This window comes from Zootoca vivipara, chromosome 16 (genome assembly GCF_965207765.1).
Source record: "Zootoca vivipara chromosome 16, rZooViv2.hap1.1, whole genome shotgun sequence".
In the NCBI taxonomy this organism is placed as follows: Eukaryota; Metazoa; Chordata; class Lepidosauria; order Squamata; family Lacertidae; genus Zootoca; species Zootoca vivipara.
In genome coordinates, this window is record NC_142599.1 from 28,322,624 (window position 1) to 28,346,578 (window position 23,955).

Here is a 23,955-nt window from a genome sequence, read left to right on the forward strand (position 1 = left end):
AGGGCTTTGCATCCAGTCAAATCCTGGATCCTGAGGCTGGTCCATGGATGGGTCGAAACAGCTTCTGATCACCCCATTGAGTCAGATCCACCCAGAGTGATCTGGAGCTGTCAAAATGGAGGAGGATATTGAGCATTTAGGCTGCAGGAGAGACCCTTTGTGGCATTCTTCCCTTCCTCCTGACTCTCCTCACCACTGAACCCTGAGGGTCGCCACCCCTGACCTAGAGTGTGTCTCCTTCCAACCTTGGGTCTCTGAGGTCAGGGGCTGAAACTGGGGGGCATCAGTTTCAGCTGAGATGCTTTGCAAAGCTTTGCACCTGAAATTCAGGAAGAAGAATGCTGCTCTCTTGGCCAGGCTCCCGGTATTTATAACATGCTTGGCCAATGCTAAGGCTTCGTGCTGCCAGCCAATCACAGGATCCGGTGTTGCCCACCCATACTCCCTTGCCTGCTTGAGCAGAGCTCCAGAAGGTGAACCTATCCCGTGCCAGGTAGCACACTAGGTTAGCCATAAGATTCCTCGTTCTAGATCCAGAGAACCCCTGACATCAGCAACCCACTGACCAATGCCTCCCCCAACCTGGTGTTTTTGGACTACAACTCCTATCATCATTGGTCACACTAGCATGGCGTGCTGGGAATTGTAGTTCAAAACATCTTCAGGTTACCAGGTTGGAGACAACTGACCTAAATCAAGGGTTTGGAAACTTCTTCAGCCAGGGGGCCGCATTTCCTTCCAGGAGCCACATTCCAGCGGTGGGGCTGGTTCAGATGCAAAAGGGGGTGGGGCAATGGATGTGACCCTTCCTTTTGCCCATAGGCAATGTTGTGGCCATGGGAATGCCAGAGGGTTCAATGTACACAGGCCACACTCACCTCTCCATCCTCCAGCAAAGGGCATTGTCAGAGATCAAGATCTGGTTCTCAAAGGTTATGTGGAACCAACTCAATAATGCCCAGGCTTCCCAAACGGCAATACCTCAAAGACCACCTCTCACCATAGGAACCAACCTGGACCCTGCAACCTTCACCTGAGGTCCTTCTTCATGTTCCTCCTCCTCCACGAGAGGTTCGGACGGCGGCAACAGGAGAACAGGCCTTTTCTGTGGTGGTTCCCTGTTTGTGCCATGCTCTCTCTAGGGAAGATTGCCTGGCGCCTTCATTGTACACCTTCCAGCACCAGGCGAAAACGTTCCTCTTCAACCAGGCCTTCTGTGTCCTTTTAAATGTGTTTGTGGGACGGAGGGTTCTTGTTTTGTTCACATTCTTGTTTTTATTATGTATTTTGTGTTTTTCTTTTGTGTTTTTATGTTATGAACCTCCCTGAGATCTTTGGATGGAGGGCAGTTACACACGTTTAATAAATGCATCATGAATACGGCATACAAGTTTATTCACATATCCAGAGATACGGTAAGCAAGTGCAAACATAACACATCGTGAGGAAATGAGCTTGTCTGTCGAAACGCTTTTCGCCTGTGCTGGCAAGCTGTTCTTTAATCTTACAGGGACGTCATACCACACCTCCCTTTCTTAAAAACAGGAATAGGTATAAGAATAAAGTTAGCATACATTATCAAAGGGGGAAAACCAGAGCACCAAAATCAATGCCTAACATTGGGGCCAGAGGTCACCAGTACTTAGCCCACCATAGAAAGTGGTCTTTATTACCACCCTTCCTCAAGGAATGTACCTCGGGTTACGAAGTTAATTCGTTCCGGAGGTCCGTTCTTAACCTGAAACTGTCCTTAACCTGAGGTACCACTTTAGCTAATGGGGCCTCCCGCTGCCGCCGCGCGATTTCTGTTCTCACCCTGAGGTAAAGTTCTTAACCCGAGGTACTACTTCCGGGTTAGCGGAGTCTGTAACCCGAGGTGTTTGTAACCCGAGGTACCAATGTATCTTACTGGTAAGAAGTCTTGAGATGTTACATATATCGGAAGTCTTTCTTTCGGAGGCATAAACACACCTCTCATGAGATGCCACTTTGTCTTCACTGGTGCCCTTAGTGTCACTTGCAGACATGCTCTAGGACGGTGGATAAAATTGCCCTGCCCGCCAAAATCTTCATGGGCCCAACTGTGAAACCTCAAATGCCACCTCCATTGATATGAAAAAGGCTTCCCGGTGACAGCAGCACAGAGCCAGCTTTCATTAGAATCACAGAGTTGGAAGGCACCACGAGGATCACCTAAACCAGTGATGGCCAAACTTGGCCCTCCAGCTGTTTTGGGACTACAACTCCCATCATCCCTAGCTAACAGGACCAGTAGTCATGGAAGATGGGAACGGTAGTCCCAAAACAGCTGGAGGACCAAGTTTGGCCATCACTGAGTCCTAAACCAACTCTGTGCGGTGCAGGAATCTTTTTGCCCAACGTGGGGCTTGAAGCCACAACCCTGAGATTTGAGCGCCTCATGCTCTACCAACTGAGCTATCTTTAGAATCTATCCACAATCCAGTGTTTCCCAAACTCGGGTCTCCAGCTGATTTTGGACTACAATTCCCATCACCCCCCTGACCACTGGTCTTGCTAGGTAGGGATGATGGGAGTTGTAGTCCAAATTTTTTTTGGGGGGGGACACTGTTCTAGGGCCTTGGAGGACTTTGCTGTAGGATTGTAAAAAGTGCTTCTGCAAGAAAACATGGGGCAGGGGCAGTGAGGGGTGAATCCTGGGAAGGAGTGTGGCCCTTGAAGAGTCCTGGGGGCCAAATAAGGATCAGGCATCAGAGCTGCATTCATCCCATACACCTGACGTTTCCCACCCCCGACCTAAATCAATAATCTATCAGGAAACACAAGGAAGCCAAGCTAGTGGACCTGACCAAGCGAAGTCAGTGACAAATAAAATCTGTTAAATAGCTGGAGTCCAACTTTTATAACTTGGTTATGGTCCCTAAGAAAGGAAGTTGGGTTGATCATTTCCCTCCTGGAGACTGTGGGCAAAGTTCAGTTACCCAATCATCGAACTCGACAAGATGGCGGCCTTTAGCCAGGAGTGTTTGCTGGAATGCATGGCACCGGTTCAAGGAGCAGCTCATCCGCACTCATCTGTTCATGCGCAGCCAGCTGTGTTTGTGCTCTGCGGATCAGTGGTTTGGGCATGGAGTGGAAAGTCAGGAATCAGCCATTTCTCCCACCAAGTTTGGGTGCAATGTGGCATTCAGGGCATGGAAGGGGCAGGTGGGACGAGCGGCCACTGCTTAGTTCCTACAACAGCAACGATGGGGGTCCAGTGGACTGGTGGACTCTCATTCATTTCAGCCTCACTTTACACGGTCTGGAATGGTGGGAGTTGCTGTCCAAAAACATCTCAGGGGCCACAGATTACCCATCCTTGTACAACAGGGTACTCAATCTGTTTGGAAGGCCAGCCATTGCCTCTCAGCTCACAGGCTGGTTGTGATTACCGATGGAGGGTAAGCCAAAGTCATTCTCAGAATGTAATCATAGAATTTCAGGAGTGGACCTCCAGCTAGTCTAAGCCTCTACTCAGTGCAGAATCTGCAATGCAGGATGCAACTGTAGCTAGAAGTATAGGGTGGGGCTTGTTGATGATCTCAGGAGCATTTTTCTGAGGGACACTGCACATTTGGCTCCTCACTTCACCTTGCCAGCCCTGCACTGTTTTGCAAGGCTGGGATCTGATCTGAATGATTCGCCGGGAGAATCCTGTGCTTCCTTTTCTGACGATTCAAGCAGAGGAGGCAGCAGCGGTGGCTCATGGGGTGGAGGCCAAAGGCAGTGGCAGCCTCTTGGCGACAACACTACAATCATCGTAAGAAGGATGGAGTGGGGAGTTGTGGGGTGGCAGCAGCCCCACAGGGGCATACACACCTGTGGAGCTCCCAGTGCCAACCCAGAGTAAGCATGGGGGGGGGGGGAGATGGTGCATATTGAGGCCAGGTAAGCCCTGCCCTACATAATCAATCACAAAACGTAGCACATGTGCACCATTTGAATGGGAATGTACATCAACTTGGGGGGGCCCCAGCCCCCTCCAATATTTCATTGGAGGGGGCCGAAGGGACCTCAGCCCCGAGGAGTTGGCTCCTCTGCTTAGAAGCTACTTCTGCCAGTTGGAGGTTTCTGAAAACCAAAGTACATGTGGCAGTAAACGCATCTTCATATTTCGCATGCAGGTTTATTCTGCCTCCAGCAGCTGGAGGGGCTTGAAAATGATCAGGATCTGGCAGAAGGGGAGGGAGAATTTAATCCTTTCCTAGCCCACTGCAGTGGCAAGGAAAATCTGGGCTCTGAAAGTGCTTAGAGGCCTTTTCCAAGAGTGTGCTGAACCTCAGAGCAGACCTCTCTTCTTTCTTGCATGATTCAAGGCTGCAAGCCTGTTCCTTTTCAGCCTGGGGACCTGGGACCAAGCAGACAGGTCGTGGCAAAGGCTTGGAGAAGCCACTGGCCCCCATAGGCTCCTAATTGGGGATCCCAGTGTAGGTGTGTGGGGGAGAGAGAAAGGTGATTCTGTTTCTTTGCACTTCCCAAAGAAACATGCAAATTGACTCACAGCTGGCATCCCTCGAAACATCCACTTTTCTGAATTTGGCAATGACGCTCTCTTGCCAAGTAATGTGTACAAAAGGAATTGTGCATATGTAGTGCATATATATTAGTGAAAGTAACATACCCATTGTATTAGGGGAAATTGCTTGGCAAAGATTTGTAGACGAGGAGAAAATTGCACTGCAATGTTGATGAGCTTTTAAGGAGGACTTTAAAAATAATAATTCACAAACTGTTTAGAAATGTGGAGAACCGAGCTTAAGAGGAGGGGAGAAAAGGAGAAACTTGAGAGAAAATGAAATTGGCAGGTGAAATTTTCCACCCCACTGATCTCACTTGCCCCTGCACCTTACATTCCCACCGTGCAAAGATGCCACCACCTCCGCCCCTTCTCATGAGCAGTGACTGGGCAGCACGGGCTTCAGATAAGAGGTGGGGGAGACTGAGCATCTCACTTTTGGATCTCTTAAAGTTGGTCAGTGAGCAAGCAACTGGAGTCCCCACTGAGACACTCTCAGCCTCAGTCACATGGCTGCGTAAGCGAGCCCTGCTGTTCCATAACACAAGAGCGCAAGAAAACAAAGGGAAGGCAGAGAGGGGAGGAAGGAAGGGTGTTAACTGATCTGTGTGAAGTGCCTTGGAGCCTTAAAAAAAAAACCCCACTGAGTCTTTTTTCCCCTTGCATTGCATTTCTGTCTCTGTAGTCTCCAAACCACCGGCCAAGAGCAACAGGGCCAGAGACTAAGCTGAACTGTGTTCTTATTTGTTCCAGGGCTTCATGGAGGACAAGCAGATCCTGGGAGGGAAGAAAATGAATGTGGAGGTGGCTGCCTAGGAAGCACTTCTAGGTGGGGGCAGAGGAGAGGCCCAGGTGGAAAGAGGCGGAAGGCAGGATTGGCCTCCCTGTTTTGCAGGAGGGATTCAAGTGCATAGCGGAGCTCCAGGTTTGCACGGTTGAAGTGGATCAAAGTGCTCTGTTGCCTGGGTGCAACAAACCCATTGACAGCAACAACAAGAAGACAATGAGACTTTTTACAGTTAGGAAAGCAATGGGGAAATGTGCTGGAACATTTGGGATGGATGAATGATGAACAGGAAGATGTATGAACACAAATCAAAACAACAATGAAGAAAGACAATAGGGGGGGGGGGAAATAAGCACCCTTAGATGTTCTGCTGGATATGTGTTTTGTGGTTATTGTATTTGTATTTGTTTAAAAACCAATAAAAACTTTGTTGGTTTTTTAAAAAAAGACTGGACAATGGTGTTCCTTCAGACAATATGTTTATTCAGGATTTATCCCGACTTGCCTGCACAAAGCTTAGGCAGATCTTAGATTATTGCAGATTTTTATTGAGCATTCGTTATTATTTGTCTGCAGTGAGGTTATACAAGGTCCTGCATTCATCCTGATTTGCTCGCATGGCAGTTATATGTCTTCCAGGAAATCATCTGCTCATCCCACACTTTGCATTTCCCTGGCTGAATACACTTCAGCCACCATCTCATTAAAATGCAAACAATAGTCATTTCCTCTGCTAGCTCTCTTCGGCATCTCCTGTTAAGGCCGAGGGTGGGAGGAAGCCCTGCCCTGTAAGCTCTGCTGTTCTTCAGCGTAGGTCAGCCTTCATCAGCCTGGCCGCCCCTCCAGATGTTTTGGATTCTGAATCACCCATTGCCCCGGGTCATTGGATGTGCTGATGGGAGTTGGAGCCCCAAACATCTGGAGGTGTCCAGTCTGGCAAAGGCTGGTGTAGACAATACCGACCTAGTAGGATCTGGCTTGATAAGAGGCAGCTTCCTATATTCCACCTCGCATTTTAGATATGAAGTTTCATCAGCCTGGAGGAAAGCAGGTCAAGAACGCAAGCGAAACAGCATCAGAGTCCAAATACGATCAAGTCCACCCATTACAGGAAGTCCAGATTTTTTGCCCCCTTGAGTGATGCCATCCAGCCTGCCTTTCTGAACACAGAGCACGGAGCATGCCAGCCTTTTTTTCCAAAGGGTAAGTTTAACCTCAAGCAGCAAGAACTGAACATCCCCCAAAGTCAGTCCACAAGCCATACTCTCCTCTCCTTAAACAGCATCCTTTGTGGTTTCAGGCTTGGTGGCATTGAGAAGGGCCTCCATTTGCTGTTGCTGCTTTGGGTCCTTCTGGCCCTGAGATCTGAACAAGACAGAAGGTCCATGAAATACAGTTTGTTACTCCCCCCAATAATGATATAATGTATGCCTGTGCATCTGATGGCACTTTGTATATCAAATAGGGCAAACCCGTTTGTTTCTCCTGTTCACATAAGTAGGGGGTGCTATGTGTGTGTCTAAAGTCCATAGCTCAGTGGTAGAGCATCTAGTGGGGTAAGAGAGCTGAAAATAATGCCAATGTATTTCACATCAGGCAATCCGTGCGCCCTTTTGGGAAACCAAAATGCTTGTTTTCAAAGCTATTGCACTACCAACCTTACTGTATGCTTGTGAAACATGGACCACTTATAAACACCATCTCCAACTCCTTGAAAGATTTCATCAACGGTGTCTCCAATTTTTTTTACATATCGCTTGGAAAGACAGGCGAACTAATACCAGTGTACTGGAAGAAGCAAACATCACCAGTATCGAAGCAATTCTTCAACATCAACTTCATTGGACTGGTCATGTTGTTCAGATGCCTGATTATTGTCTTCCAAAGCAACTACTCTATTCCAAATTTTAAAACGGAAAGTGTAATGTTGATGGTCAACAAAGGAGGTTTAAAGACTCTCTCAAGGCAACCAAATGTAGTATAAACACAGACAATTGGGAAACACTGGCCTGCGAGCGCTCCAATTGGAGATCAGCCTTTACCAAAGGTGTCGTGGACTTTGAAGATGCTTGAACTCAGCACAAAAGGGAGAAATGTGCTAAGAGAAAGGCATGTTTGGCAAACCACCACCACCATCAGCTCCCACCCAGAAACCTATGTCCCCGCTGTGGAAGGATGTGTAGATCCAGAATTAGCCTCCACAGTCACCTATGGACACACCATTAAGACCATGTTCATGGAAGACAATCCTACTCAGCTAAGAGTGATTGCCAAAGAAGAAGATAGGGCAGCTTCCCCTGCTCCTATGAGGAATGTTGGGAAGTGTCCTGACGGCTTCGATGCTCACCTGTTCTCAACTTGCTCAATTGTTTCTGGGAGCGAGGCATTGCGGGTTTCTGGCAGGAAGATGGCAGCGACCCCAGACACCACGGGGGCAGCACCGTAGATCAGGTGTGGCAGGTAAGGGAGGTGCTCACCGGATATCTTCACCAGGGGGGCTGATATGCCACCCAAGCGAGACAAGGTGTTGCCTAGACCCATGCCAGTCTGCCTACAAGTCAAGAAGCAAAAGTATTATCCACACAGCTTAGTGGACCCATCTGGCATCCACAAAGGATGGATGCAGTCCCACTCCCTGTAACAGGAACTGGAAAACCCACACCCTTCAAGGTACCCAGCAGAATAAAGGCTCATTCCTCCCTCCCCTTCAACAGGGGGTAGTTTTTTAAACCTTCAGATCAGGTGTGATGTTGTCATCTGCCCGAACGCAGTGATAATGAGGCTTTCAAGTTTGCTTAAGACAGTTTAGCCATAGAGAAAGTCAGCAAATGAAGCTAGTAACCCAACAGAGGCTGGCTGCCCTTTTCTTTGATGGGGTTCCTGCTTCATGCTAGCAGTTAAAACGGTGGTGCTTCTCTGCAAGATTACTTGCATTTCTACTTAAAAGCTAAAGGCTGCCCTTCAGCTGATTGTGAAAGCTCCTTGTATTTCAAGGCATGCAGTCAGAAGAAAGTACCATTGAAGTTAGTGGAGCTTGCTCCTGCGAAGCTACGCACAGGATTGCAGTCATCACTGATCCTAACAAATTGGATAACGGGTGCTGTTTGGTGTGTGCATAATAATAGTTCCAACACAACGGATGGAATTGTTGGACTCTTGTGAAGTGTTTGGCTACAGTGAGCTCTTGCACCTCAAAATCTCCCATTCTAGTTTAGTGCAGAGACCCTGATGTTGGGAAAGATTGAGGGCACTAGGAGAAGGGGACGACAGAGGACGAGATGGTTGGACAGTGTTCTCGAAGCTACGAACATGAGTTTGACCAAACTGCAGGAGGCAGTGGAAGACAGGAGTGCCTCGCGTGCTATGGTCCATAGGGTCACGAAGAGTCGGACACAACTAAACGACTAAACAACAAAGTTTAGTGCAAGGGTGGTGGGCTTCTGCCCCAGAGGCTAATTGTGACCATCTCCCCAGACACAACCCCTCACTGGCCTGGCTTCACATCCTGAGTGCCTTTGCCTGGCTGGAATGTGTCCTTGGACTCTGTTCATGCCTCTGGCTTGCCTGGCAGAGAAGCTTGTGTGCAGGGGCATAGCAGGGGGCGTAGGGGGCGGTCCGCCCTGAGTGCCACCCTGGAGGGGGATGACACTTGGGCCCTCCCCTGCGACTCCCAAACCGAGCCCCGCCACCCGGTAAAAACCCTAGTTCGGCGGCTGGCTGCTCGCTCACTTGTTCGGTGTGAGCTTTGCTTCTTCCAGCTAGGACAGGCCAGAGAGGAGCGTCAGCAGCAGCCACTGACGCCCCTCTCTGGCCCACCTCTTGCCTCCGCCCCAGCAGGAAAAAGCAAAGCACGCGCCTAGCAGGTGAGCGAGCAAGTTGCAGAGCGAGGGTTTTTAAAAAACCTCGCTCCGCGGCTTGCTCACGGTTTGCTGACGGTGCTGCTCTGTAGCACGCTTTGCTTCTTCCTGCTGGGGCAGAGGCAAGGGGCAGGCCAGCTGACGCCCCTCCCTAGCCCGCCCCTCACCCAGGAGCAAGCAAAGCGTGCGTTGAGCAGGTGAGCGAGCAAGCTGCGGAGCGAGGTTTTTTTAAAAAAACCTCGCTCCACGGCTTGCTCGCAGTTTGCTGCCGCCAGCGCTTGAGCCGTGAGCAGAGGATCATGGCGCTCGAGCGCCGCTGCCGTCCACCCGCTCCGTATGGTGCATGCGCCGTACAGAGTGGTTGCCGCTCTGCGTGCCTGAGTGTCTGGCTACACTGCTGGTTGTGTGTGTAGAAGTTCACCTACCATGCAAAGGTGGGGGGGAATCACATTCATTGCTCCACCCACTTTTGCCTCTGGCTCCACCCGCCACTGGTATGTGACCCCCCCCCCGAAGATTTCCCAGAAGGGAATGTGGCCCCTGGTCTGAAAAAGCTTCCCCACCCCTAGAAGAAAAGGGTGGAACTGAGGAGGAAGGGAGGAAGGGATGTGAAAGGGCCACACCCCCATGTCACAGATGTCCCCTGCTTGTTGAGGCCAATCTATTCTTCGCAAGCTCCCTAGAAGACGTGTCTCTCTCTCACACACACACACACCTATTCTCCTCACTTACCGGAGCACTGTTGGATAAAGTTCTCCAGTGTACAAATAGATGCAGTTGAATGCGGCAGCCAAACACCCCTTCCCGAAGGCAGCCAAGGCGGCCCGTGTGGTGGGCATATCTGGGGGGAAAGAAGGGAATGCTTGGTGATACATTAAGGGTTCTCCACTGGCCTATTTCCTGGAATGAAGGCTCACGCTCCTCTCCATGACAGACAGAAGCTAGGCTGGGAGGCAGCAGCTCTTCATGCGGTCTTCCCTGGATCTAAGTGGAGATGCAGGGATTGAACCTGCGACTGTCTGCACTGTGGCATGGAGCTACAGGCCTCCCTCACGCAGGCTGAATGAGGTCTTTCAGTCCTCTCTATGCCCTGGAACTGGGATCATGGGTGGTCGTCAACTAATTTTTACGCAGAGCAGACTCAGTGAAATCCATGGGCCTACTCTGAGTGAAGAATTGGTTGCCTACCACCTAATGTCTCTTGCTTACCTGGTTGTTAGATGTGTGTATGTGTGGAAACTCCCAGCTTCTGTGTGGCTGGAATGCTGCCTATTGTAAAATGGTAAGGGTCAGATCTGTTGCTCTGCTCCCACTTTGGGGCTGTAGCTCAGTGGTAGAGCATCTGCCTTGCATGTAGAAGGTCCCAGGTTCAGTCTCTAATGGCATCCCTAGGTAGGACTGGGGAAGGTTGAAACCTTGAAGAACCACTGCTGCTCAGTGTAGTCCGTGTTGACATAGATGGAGCAATGATCTGACTTGGCGTAAGGTAGAGCTTCCTGTTGCTTCTGACCCACTTTTGTCTCTGGCCCTGCAAATGTGGCCCCTGGAATACTGCCCAGAGAAGAATGCAGCCCTCCAGGTGAATAGGCTCCTCAACCCCAAAATCAGCCCCCAATTGACTCCAGATCCTTGCTGGAGCTACATGCTGCATCGCCTCGATTACTGTACTTTTCTGTATCTGTTCTAAATCTACTCTTCTCCACAGGGAGCTGTCTGAGGTCCTGAAGATGCACACAATGTGCAGCCTCAATCCCAGAAGAGGACCCCGTTGTTCCATCTCCGAGATAACACAGCACTTCTCCATTCCACACCATCCACTGCCAATTGGCTCGCTGTGTGTGGTGTGCTCAGATAATTCTTGGCACTACCCACACCTCTAGGCAGAAGAAGAAGAACCTCCTCTCTCACCTTGAGGAACAAAAATGTTAGCCAAGATGGTCAGCCCTGCAAGGGCAAGTGTGGCAGCTTGGGTGAACCGGCGCCCAATGTAACTTATTGTGATGACCGAGATAAACTTGGCTGGGAAGTCAACCGCCCCAAAAATCAGCTGGATCAAGTAGATGTTGGTGCCGAAGTGCTGGAGGTCCATGATCAGCCCATAATAGGCAAAACTGGTGGAGAACCTGGGGGCGGAAGAATGAGAGAGTTGGAAGGGAACTCAAGGGTCATTTAGTCCAACCCCACGTCAAATGGCTCAGGACTGCAATACTTCAAGGACTGCCTCTCTCCATATGAATCTTCCCAGAACATGAGATCATCTTGTGTTGCCACTCCCAGACCTCCTCCACGAGAGGTCTGGGAGTGGCAACACAAGAACAGGCCCTTTCTTCAGTGGGTCACCCTTTGTGAAATGCTGGCGCCTTCAATGCCTGGCAAAAATGTTCCTCTTTAACCAGGCCTTTGGCTGATTTGCATCCAATGCCCTTTTAAAATGTGTGTGTGAGAGAGGGGGGGTGTTATTGGGTTGTTTTTGTTACGTATTTTGTGTTTTTATATTGTGGTTTTGTGTTGTAACTGCTCTGAGACCTGCGGTTATAGGTGGTATGCAAATTTAAGAAATCGTCATCGTCATCCTAAAGGACCAACCCCTGTTGTCATTGGCTATGCTAGCTAGAAGCCTGGTGGAAAATGGAGTCGAACAACACTTGGAGGGAGGAATTTTGGCTACCACTCTGGTAACCTACAGAAGGACTTGGCTAGCTGGAATGATGAGCCAAGAATACTCCACTCTCCAGCATTTCCTTTCAAGTTCCACTTCTGCCTATATCTGCAACTGCTAACTAACAACCACATTTTATGGAACTGACAGTGGGTGGGTGCAGGTTTTGAGAATTCTTCCCCTGCCACTGAAAGGCTGCCAAGCATTCAACGTAATTTCAGGAATTTGCCCATCACGATGAGGACTAGAGCCTTTCAGTGTGATTTTATACTACTAGAAACTGCACAGTGAGGGCAGACTCCCCTAATTGCCAGAACTCACCACACAAAGCAGAGGCAGCAGGAGATCCTGCGCATGGTTGGAGTCCGCACCAAGTCCGCAATGGTATAACTGGATTTCAGAGATGCCATTTCTTCCTTCATATTGGATCTCAAGAGCTGGGAGGGAGGAAAAAAGAATTCTCTGGCCACTGGGCACAAGCAGGAAATATCTGGAAGGGGAACTGACGTTTTGCTTCTCCCCACTCCCAGCTTTTATAAGTATCAAAGCTAGAAGGTTTGAAGGTATAGCAAGAAGATAGAAACCACTATAGGCTCTTGAATCTCTCTTGCCAGAATTAAATAGCTGGCCATTTCCTCTCTTTGCCTGCGCTAAGAGTTTTGTTAGCCAAATCTATTTTGCAGATTAAGGACATTTGATCCCGTTCTCATTTAAAGGCAATTCACATTTTCTGAAACAATATGTGAGCAAAAACATTGCCTTCCTTTGAATTTCACACCTCCAAATATTGCAATTCACTTCTCCAGACAAGTAATTTGTACAAAAAAAAAATGCATAAGGTGTCCATAGAAATGCACACATTAGTGAAAATAGCATACAAAAAAGCATTATTTAATGGGAAATTTATTTGCAAACAGTGCAAATCAGGTCAGTTCCAATCAAAATGCAAACCCAGCCAAATTTCTTCCCCATCCTTATCTCAGACTGGTCTACCACTCAAGATTATTGTGGGGAGAGAATTTTGAAGAGAACTGTGTGCACTAGATAGATAGATAATCTTTATTGTCATTGTCCCATACAGAACAACAAAATTGGAAAAAACCCTCTACGTCAGACATTAAAAACCAATAAGCCTGCTATCTCATCCTGATTAGCCCCCCACAGACTCTGGTACCCCATAATTAAATACAATATACTCCCATAAAGACTACCTTACACTGCATTTAAAACCAAAATCGCATTTGGGTAGAAACAGTTTCTCAGGCGACTAGTCCTAGTCTTCATAGCCCTGTACCTTCTTCCAGAAGGCAGAAGCTGAAAGAGATCATTTCCGGGGTGCGCACTATCCTGCACTATCTCTGCAGATTTCGTATGGCACCTGGAAGCATAGATTTGATCCAAGGTGGGAAGAGTGCACCCAGTTATTCTCTCTGCAGTCTTTGCAACCCTGGACAGCATTGTTTTTCCCCTGGCCGTGCAACTCCCGAACCATACACACAGACCAAAAGTTAATTCACTCTCAACAGTACAATGGTAAAATGTTGTCAACAGGTCCTTTGAGAGATTATTTTTCTGGAGAATTCTCAGCCTTGGTTTCCTTACAGGAAAGGTCAGCTACAAATGTAATACATAAACAAGTTAGTTGGTGTGTGTGATGTGTCCCAATTTCACCTCGACATTTAGCTTGTCACAGGCTTCATGCTTCCCGTTCATCCTGGCTGCCCTCTTCAGCTCCTTCACGGCCTGCTCTGGCTTCCCGGCCAACACCAGCCAGCGGGCTGATTCAGAAAACCACCTGTTGGGTTGGGTACAAGACAGTGAAGTAAGGAATACAGTATAAAGATGAGGCACACATTCCAGAGTCAACAAGGGCCGCTCCAGACTGAGGGACATTTAGGCGAGGTGTCATGGCTATGGGAAAATGTGCCTTTTAGGTATCAGAAAAATCAGTAAGATTGGAGACATGGACTCTGCCCTAGTTTGAAAATGAGAAGGAGGGTGAAGCTGACAGCTATCTATAAAAAAGGGGTGAAATTTCTGCTTTCACCTGTGACCACAAACTGCCAGAACAGGAAAGTGCTGCCATATAGACGGTTTATTTTTGAAAACTTTTCCTTGTACCTTCTGCTTCATTTTGAGGAAGTGAACCTTATATTTCACATGGTGGGACTATGCATTAAAAATATTTTGAATTCTGCATGTCGGCAGAGGACTCCCTGGCTCTCATAGGGTCAGAGACTTCTCTCTCTCTCAGGTACCCGAATAAAGAGTTAAGAGGAATCTGTGCGTGGTTGTTTAATCAAGATAGGCATATTTGTATATAATTTTGCCTATGCCAGGAGAAACTCACACTAAAAATGCTGCGGAATCTTTATTGTAGAGATTGCAAACTGATGTGGAAAGGTGTAGAACTGAACCAAAGACTGAGAGTGGGGGGACAATGAGAAACTGAGAAGAAGCCAACTTGAAAGGTTTGCTCCTTCCCCTCCACAACCTTAACCCCACAGCTACGCAAAGTCTTTACCAGGAGTAGATGAAGAAGAGGAAATAGGGCAAGGAGACAGCCAACTGCAGCCAGCGCCACTCTGGGATGAGGTAAGCCAACCCTGCCAGGACCATCTGTCCAATTGTGTAGGCCAAGCCGTTGTAGGTCGACAGCAAGGGCCGAAACCTCGTGGGCGTCCATTCCACACCTGGCGGGGGGGAGCAGGGAGAGAAACGGAAGCTGTGGGGGGGCTTACTGGATTCTGGTGTTGCTATTCGCTTCATGTACCTCAAGGGAAGAGAATCTCAGGCCCCGGGGGCCAAATGTGGCCCTCCAGGCCCCTCTACCTAGCCCTCGGGACTCACCTCAGACTATTGCCTCTGCAGCCACACTCACTTATCCAGAGTCAGTCCCCCACCCCGCTTTTTGGCATGAGGATCACGTTTCCATACCCTCCAATACGACATGGCCAAAATCTGGACACCATCTTCTGGGTCACGTGATGAAAACAAAAATGCTTTTTTCGGGGTGCGATCTTGGCCCACAACCACAAGAGAGCAAGGTGCTTATTATTATTAGAATTTATATACCACCCTATACCTGGAGGTATCAGGGTGGCTCACATCATAAAATGGCTGCCATACTCTCACAGGAAAAACCCCCAGGATGTCCCGGTTTTTCCAGGGCAGTTGATGGGTACGCATTTCCTTCTGGGCAACCTTTCCTATTCTGTGAACCGCCCTGAGATCTTTTGACAAAGGGCGGTATATAATAATAATAATAATAATAATAATAATAATAATAATAATAATCTATTATTTATACCCCGCCCATCTGACTGGGTTTCCGCAGCCACTCTGGGCGGCTTCCAACAGAAAAATAAAACACAGTGATCTATTAAACATTAAAAGCCTCCCTGAACAGGGCTGCCTTCAGATGTCTTCTAAAAGTCTGGTAGTTGTTTTCCTCTTTGACATCTGTTGGGAAGGCGTTCCACAGGGCAGGCGCCTCCACCGAGAAGGCCCTCCGCCTAGTTCCCTGCAACTTGGCTTCTCGCAACGAGGGAACCGCCAGAAGGCCCTCGGTGCTGGCCCATGGTGTCCGGGCAGAATGAAGGAGGTGGAGACACTCCTTCAGGTATACTGGACCTGAATATAAATTTAATAAACAGAAAATGATAAATAATAACCTCCTGGGGCCCACATGCCAGTGGTGAGTGGGGCAGAAGCAAAAGCAGACACAGCCAGAAAAAGGCAAGTCTTACCTTTCTGCAGCAGCCTAGTTTCTACACACCTGATTTGCTTCTTTTATACTCGCTCACACCCCTCTCTGTCCTCTATCCAGGCAAGCAAGAAGCCTTATCAGAGTTCGAGGACATGTTCCAGACAGGCCAAAACATTTATGGAGGGTGGGTTGGGGCAGGATCAGTGAGGGGCATAGCCTGGGGAGTGTCCTGAGGGCCAGGCAGAAAGAACTGAAGGGCCACATTGCTGGCTTAAAGTGAGGAGTGAGGGTAAATGGGAAGAGGAGGGAAATCCAACCGCTGTCACCCAAGAGAGGCTGCCGGGCTGAGATGGAGCTGGGAGAATCGAGAGCACTCACACAGAGAGAAGATATTGAGGACAGTGCCGGAGTAGGCCATCCCTGTCAGGAAGCGAAGGGTGCAGTAGGCACTGAAGGTGGGCGAGAAGGCGGAGGCCGTCCCTGTGACAGCCAGTTGCAGGCAGGACCAGATGAGAATCAGCCGCCGTCCAAACCTGCGAGGTAGCAGAGGAAGGGAGAAGAGAGAAAGAAAGAGAGAGACTTTTGAGACGCAACTCCTGACAGGGGCATTGGAAGGTCCCTTAGAAGGTCCCTATCTAGCCCTTTTTTCTGCTGGAGGGCCACATTTTCCCCAAGGCAACCATCCAGGGGCCACATGCCATTTGGTGTGTGTGTGTGACCAGAGGCAAAACCGGGAGCACAGTTGACCTTTGTACTTGTAGGCTCACATGCACACGCATGTTTCTCTAGCCCAGGCACCCCCAAACTGCGGCCCTCCAGGTGTTTTGGCCTACAACTCCCATGATCCCTAGCTAACAGGACCAGTGGTCGGGGAAGATGGGAATTGTAGTCCAAAACATCTGGAGGGCCGAAGTTTGGGGGTGCCTCCTCTAGCCTCTGTCTAGGCAAGCAAAGAGTCGTTATCAGAGTTCAGGGACACATGCCAGCCATCTCATACCACAAATACTCCATTTTATTTTATTTGTCCCGCTTTTTTGTGCTGTAGCGTAAAAGTTTGCCTTCAGACAGCAATTGTGTGGCAATTATTGGGGAAGGTGGTAAAGCGACAGCCAAGGGACGAGGAATTTGCAAAAAAAAGAGAAATGGATGTTAATTAGAAACAAATCTGTGCAGCATGTAAAAAGAGGTGAATTGGAATATATCTGAGAGAGTGGGAAACCAGGTTTTTTTTTGGGGGGGGTGTATTAGTGATTTTAATTTGGTTTCGATGTGTTATAAATTAATCAGCAAAAAAAAAAAAATAAAGCTGATGTGTGGACAGTCAGTCACCGCTAATGTACTGTTATTGTGTCAATTACATCTCACAGAGCACACCCTCCAAAGAAAACCCAACAGTCTTCTGTATCCAAGGCTGGAGGACATTGTGTCTGGTGCTGTCCAAGGTGCTGCCTTTGCCTTGATTTCGCCTGTGGGCCTCAAGCTCCCCCAGAACTGGGCACATGCAGAGCAAATGCTCCACCTCTGAGCTCCCTTATAGCAGGACAGGCTGCTTCTCTGTCTGGCCTGGTGTTGTCTGCTCTGGTTGGCAGTAGCTATCCTGGTTCTCTGGGAACTCAAGCAGGAAAGGGTCTTTCCCACTGCCTACTATCTGAGGGACAGTTGCTGCCTGTCAGTGCATACAGTACTGAGCTAGATGGACCTGGGAGCTTCAGCATGGAAAGCATGTGTCCTTCCACTGAGCTATGGCCCTTAAATTGTGTGTGTGTGTGTGTGTAAAATGGGATTTGTATGCATTAAATAAAATATACATTAACATTATCAATAAAATTCAGAGTTTAAAACAAGTTAACTTAAAAAAAACAGTTTAAAACAGTTTAAAAAACACATTATCAAATAAAACTACCTATTAAAATACATGTCAGCTTTATGCTATCTGGGTAGGCTTGTCTAAGCAAAAACAATTTCTAGCAGGCATCAAAAAAGCAGTATGGAATCCTGCAATTGAAGCATCCTTCACAGGTGAGTTTCTAAAACCACAACCAACAGTGGCTGAAATTCTAAAAGTTGGCTTTGAAAATGCTGTCACATTTCAGATGTGTGCAAAATTTAATTATGTGATGATAATAATGATGATTTTACAAAACGTTGAGACCACTAAACATCAAAGGCTGCACCTACTCAGAGTAGGCCCGTTCAAAGCAACAGCACTACATTAGTCATGCCCTTTTAATTTCCTGGAGTTTACTCTGAGCAGCACTAACATTGGATACAACCTTATGATACCCTAGAAGTGCAAAAAAAAGGAGAGAAATGCATAATATAAAGCCAATAAAACACCATAAAAACAAAATAAAACAAATAGCAGGCATATCCTCAATGCAATACTAGTGTAGCTCTGTGAAAGCATTTATAGTCATTTAAACAATTTATATACTCTCTCTGCATTCTACTGCTGTCGCCTCTAAAGTATGTTGTTAACAAGCAAGTTAAGGCTGCTCTGTCAATTGTAGAACGGCACTTCGTACATGCTCCATAGACATTTCTCAGCATCTCAGAGTCTCTAGAGAATTCCAGTAGGCCCAGAATATGGCCTAAGGGAGGCATCCCCAAACTTCGGCCCTCCAAATGTTTTGGACTACAATTCCCATCATCCCTGACCACTGGTCCCGTTAGCTAGGGATCATGGGAGTTGTAGGCCAAAACATCTGGAGGGCCGCAGTTTGGGGATGCCTGGCCTAAGGGCACATAAGGACATCACTCTGCTGAAGGCGAGCTGGTCTGGATCTGGTATGTTTGCTTGGATGACTACCTGGGAAACTTAAACACATCGCCTTGGCTTCCATGTTGGAAGGAAGGTGGGATAACCATTTAAATAAAATGAATGAATGAAAACAAACAATGTGCTGGGTCTCCTCACCTGTCTGAGAGGCCTCCATAGATGATTCCTCCCACCAGCACGCCAGCCATGTAGAGGGACTGAGCCATCTGCTTCAAAGCTCGCGCAGAGCACACCAGGTCCCACTGCAACAGGGCGGGAGGGGGCGGCAGAGAAGGGAAAACAAAATGATTCAGAAAAGACTGGGTGCCTGTTGAAGCTCTTCCCTCCTTAAAGGGGGGGGGACTCCTGACCATTAGGTCCAGTAGTGAACGACTCTGGGGTTGTGGCGCTCATCTCGCTTTACTAGCCAAGGGAGCCGGCATACAGCTTCCAGGTCATGTGGCCAGCATGACTAAGCTGCTTCTGGCGAACCAGAGCAGCGCACGGAAACGCCGTTTACCTTCCCGCTGTAGCTGTACCTATTTATCTACAGTATATTCCTGCGTATCAGACTACTTTTTAACCCAGGAAAATCTTCTCAAAAGTCAGGGGTCGTCTTATACGCCGGGTCGTATTTCTTATACAGTGAGTATATCCCAAACTCTATATTTTAACTGGAAAAGTTGGGGGTCGTCTTATATGCCCAGTCGTCTTATACGCCGGAATATACTTACACTTTGACATGCTTTCAAACTGCTAGGTTGGCAGGAGCAGGGTCCGAGCAACGGGAGCTCACCCCGTCATGGGGATTCGAACCACCGACCTTCTGATCGGCAAGCCCTAGGCTCTGTGCTTTAACCCACAGCACCACCCGCGTCCCACCTTCCCTCCTTAGGTAAACCACAAAGGCTAGTGACTTCAAGCCCTGCTTGTGGGCTTCCTCCAGGAGTCTGATTGGCCACCGTGAGAAGAAAGATGCTGGACTAGACGTGTCTTTCAACTGATCTAGTGTGCTCCTTTGATGCTCTTCTGTTGTGGCGTCTATCAACAACATTGAACTAGGGAAGATGGAGCAAGCTTGTTCTCTCCTGCTCTGGAGGGTAAGGATCTGAACCAATGGATTCAAGTTACAAGAAAGGAGATCCCAGACTCAACAGCAGGAGGAGCTTTCTGACAATAAGAACAGTTTGACAGTGGAACAGACACCCTTGGGAGGTTGGGGGGGGCTCTCCTTCCTTGGAAGGTTTTTAAGCAGAGGTTGGGTGCCCATCTCTCAGAGATTCTTTAGCTGCAATTCCTGCATTGCAGCGGGTTGGACTAGATGGCCCTCAGGGTCCTTTCCAACTCTATGATTCTATGATTATAGGGCAGCTAAATGGAGCCCCCACGAACAGGAGGTGTCTACCATTAATTACCAAATGTGCAGGGAGGGATCAGCAAGAGGGAAGGGCTTTTGTCCTCATGCTATGCTGGAAGCCTCCCAGAGCAGCCTGCTCCGATCCAGTGGGGTTCTCCTTAGGCTTGTGACTATACAACATGTGGTGCTTCTATCTTGCCTACCATAGGCATAGTGGGTAGACATATGCCTGCCAACTGAGATCTCAAGAAAGCTAAATTCTGCACCTACCCAGGACCCTTCTTTGTGCTGCTGTGTGATTCAGACTTCAGCAGTGCACGATACACACAAGCCCTGACCTCAAAATGCCTCTTGGTGTGCTTAGTAAAGGAGCGGGCAACCTGCCTAAATTCCTGCAGCCCTTGATCTAAGAACGTAAGAGCACAATAGGAGCTTGAGCTGCTGGATCAGGCCAGAGGGGTCCCATCTAATCCAGCATCCTGTTCTCACAGTGGCTAACTAGCTGCCTCTGGGGAGCCCTGAGAGCAACAGCAACACCCTCTGCTCCTGCAGTTTCCAGCAACTGGTAGAATAACAGAATTGTAGATTTGGAAGGAACCACAAGAGTCATCTAGTCCAACCCCCTGCAATGGAGGAGTCTTTTGCCCAACGTGGGGCTCAAACCCATGACCCTGAGATTAAGAGTCCAATGCTCTACCAACTGAGCTATCCAGGAGAAGCATACCACCTCTGAGCATGGAGGCAGAGCATAGCCATCATGGCTGGTAGCCCCTGATAGCCATTACCTCCATGAATTTGTCTAAACCTCTTTTAAATCCATCCAAGTTGGTGGCCATCACCAATTCTTGGGGGGGGGGGGATTCCATTGTTCCAACTAAGCACTGTGTGAAGAAGGACTTTCTTTTGTCTCTACCGAATCTTATGTGCCAAAAGTTTGGATTTGATATCCCGCTTTATCACTACCCTAAAGAGTCTCAAAGCGGCTAACAGTCTCCTTTCCCTTCCTCTCCCACAACAAACACTCTAGGAGGTGAGTGAGGCTGAGAGACTTCAGAGAAGTGTGATTAGCCCAAGGTCACCCAGCAGCTGCATGTGGAGGAGCGGGGATGCGAACCCAGTTCACCAGATTACGAATCCACCGCTCTTAACCACTACAGCACAAAGAGAAGAGGACATCAGAAAGGGAAAGACAGAAGAGGGGGCCACAGAAAGAGCACGATGGTAGGAAAAGAGAAGAGGGGATAGAATCATAGAACTGTAGAGTTGCAAGGAACCACAAGCAAGGCTGGGCGATATCTGGTTTTCAACATTGTGACATATTGCCAGTTAAACATCGTGATATACTGATAGGTGACAATGTCTGAAGTAAGCATGGCTTCATGGTTTTTCCTGAATCGTGCTTTTTGCAGGCGCCTGCCCTTGTGACTCTCTGCCCCTTGCTGAGCCAGCAGAGATAATAGGGGTTGCAGGAATCGAGAAAAGCATTGGCTGACTTCACAGTTGTTGTTTTTTAAAAATATATATATTAATTAAGGTTTTTTAAAAACAATTAAAAACATTTTAAAAAATACAAAACAGAAAAAACATACAAAACACAAAAAATACAACAATACAAAAAGCACAAAAGATACAAAAAATGTAAAAACAAAAATTCAAACTTATAACCGTTACTAATCTATTGACTTCCTCATTCCTCCTCCTCCTGCGATTCTTTATATATCTTCAGTAGTAAACTCTAAATCTTATATACTTCTAGTTGTTACTTAATATTACCTTATTTCTATATCTTTTACATCTTAACCTTTTATATTCTCTCCAAATCTTTCTTCTTAATTAATTTATCATCAATTTCTAACAATACTTATTTTACACCATAGTGTTATCTACAACCTCTATTTATCTCCCTCACTTCCACTAATTCTAATCTATTATATGACTTCACAGTTTTTGCACGGCACACACACATATCATGATATGCGATAAACTGCCAAGTCAAAAATTATGAAAGCGATATCACTTCAGATTGGTTTTGGATGATATATCGACATATCTCCCAGCCCTAACCACAAGAGTTATTTAGTCCAATCCCCTGCAATGCAGGAATCTTTTGCCCAAGGTGGGAATCAAACCCACAACCTTGAGATTAAGAATCTCATGCTCTGCCAAATGAGCTGCAGCCTGGTAGCCCCTCCCACTTCTGAATCTGGCCCCACCTCTTTTGGTGGCCTTGCCCATTGCCACCTTGTGGCCCCAAAGGGATCGCCTCAAAGGAAGCGTGGCCCTTGGATGTAGAAAAGACTGCTCACCCCTGACTTAGAATAGCATCCACCAACTCAGCAGCCTGGCCCTGAGCAACGTTGGTCCTCACCTCAGTGACGATGGTGCTTGGGAAGACCGTCTTGTCGTACACCCACCCATCCTTGCATGTCTCCGTCTCCATCTCAGTCCAGTTCGCTATGGTGGCATTCAAGAGCTGTCCCTGGTGGTGGATGAAGCGGCGACATTGCTCGGGCTGCCCTTTCTCATCCATGGGGATGGAGACCTTGAGGAGACCCTCTGCTTCCAGGCTTTGGTTCCCAGAAGTGCCATTGCGGTGGTGGACCAAGCAGTGGTGGCTTGGGGTACCTGCGGTGAAGTTCTGCAGGATCATGTGACTGGCCATCATGAAAATGGGGAGGGACAACAAGACCACATGGACGATCTGGAAGCGTCCCATGCTGCCAACATGTTCCAGGAGCTCAGCAAAACCCATCGCACTCGGCTGGAGAGCACGATGCTGTGCAATGTGGTTGAAGATGCGGTATCAGTTTATGACAAGTCTACCAATCACTGGCAACCAGAACTGGATGCCTGGCAATCAACACAGCAATGGGACTCGACACCCGCTGGCCACTAAGATGGCTCTTGGGGGTTGCCATAAAACCTTGCCAAGACCAGAGGTTTCTGGCCTCCTTCGGAGGTGCGTTGGAATTGATCTCCTTGGATCACGAGATAAAGATCTTTCCGATTCAGGGCAGTGTGGTACATCCCATGGGAGAAGCCTTCTTGATGGTGGCAACCTTTGCTGACAGCCTCTCAAAGGCTTTATTTCTGCCCCGTGAGTCTCAACCTCCAACAAACCGGCACTTGGGGGCGATATTTAAAGTCCATCATCAATGCCCTGGTTAAAGGATGACAGCGTTTTGGTGGTGGTGGAGGGGGTCAGAGTATGCTGAAAGGGGGAGAGTTGAGAGGAAACATCTGGGTTGTATTCTAGCACAAAGTGCGCCTGGGGCTCCTTCTGACCCTGGTTTCACGAGGCTGAGTGTATGATTCACACGGCAATGTTAGGGATTAACTTTAGCTGGGACCGATCCAGACTGTCCTGAGAGCCACCCCTCAACTTGCCATTCTGGGGTGTGGGCTGAAGTGACCCACAGACTTTGCAGCCCTGTAGCAATTAGGTGGCTGCTCTGGAGGTCATGCCATATCTTCAATACCCTTCCTACCAATGGTCTCTCATTACATGACTCATTACACAACTCTCTCGTTTTGACAGACGTTCCAGGCTTTTAATGAGTCATAGAATCATAGAATTGTAGAGTTGGAAATGACCCCAAGGGTCATCTAGTCCAACCCCATGCAATGCAGGAATCTCAGCTAAAGCATCCATGACAGATGGGCATTCAACCTCTTCTTTAAAACATCCGAGGGAGTCCGTCCCACTGCCACTTACCACCAGAAAGTTCTTCCTAACATTTAGTCGGATTCTCCTTTCTTGTAACTTGAATCCATTGGTTTGAGTCCTACCCTCTGGAGCAGCAAAAAACAAGCTTTCTCCGTCTTCCATGTATTACAAGCATAGGTATTGTGCCACTAAGCTGCATCTTTTCAACTCTGAGTAGACCCACTGGCATCAACAGACATGGCGGATTTAAGTCCATTAGTTTTCCGTTCAGTTCAGATTTAAATATAAATCTGCCTAAGAAACCTGCTAAACTGCATACAGATAGGTCAAGGGACTTTTGCTCCAGGCACCTTTCAAGTTGATTTTGGTGTGTGCAGAACTAAAAGGGAATACACTTGCCAGGTGTGATCTTTTCTTCCAATTACAAGCTTGACCTATCAGTTGCAGCAGAGCTCCCCCTCCTGATCCAGGATAAGCATTAAGGTAAGTTTCGGGGCACAGGTGGTGCTGTGGGTTAAACCACTGAGCCAAGGGCTCGCCAACCAGAAGGTGGGCGGTTCGAATCCCTGCGACGGGGTGAGCTCCCGTTGCTCGGTCCCAGCTCCTGCCAACCTAGCAGTTCGA

At 48.2% G+C, this 23,955-nt stretch overlaps 1 protein-coding gene across 1 annotated transcript; it reads right to left on the reverse strand.

The window, feature by feature from the left end:
* Positions 1 to 5,945: 5,945 nt before the first annotated feature.
* On the reverse strand, positions 5,946 to 22,416 carry LOC118075879 (solute carrier family 22 member 6-A-like). Its single transcript, XM_035098248.3, has 10 exons — positions 22,033 to 22,416; positions 18,467 to 18,570; positions 15,928 to 16,082; positions 14,365 to 14,533; positions 13,512 to 13,635; positions 12,162 to 12,277; positions 11,090 to 11,304; positions 9,914 to 10,022; positions 7,672 to 7,875; positions 5,946 to 6,689 (listed from the first exon to the last, which is right to left on the reverse strand). Exons 1-10 carry the CDS (start codon positions 22,414 to 22,416, stop codon positions 6,599 to 6,601), a joined length of 1,671 nt encoding a protein of 556 aa, XP_034954139.3. The 3' UTR covers positions 5,946 to 6,598.
* Positions 22,417 to 23,955: the final 1,539 nt, after the last annotated feature.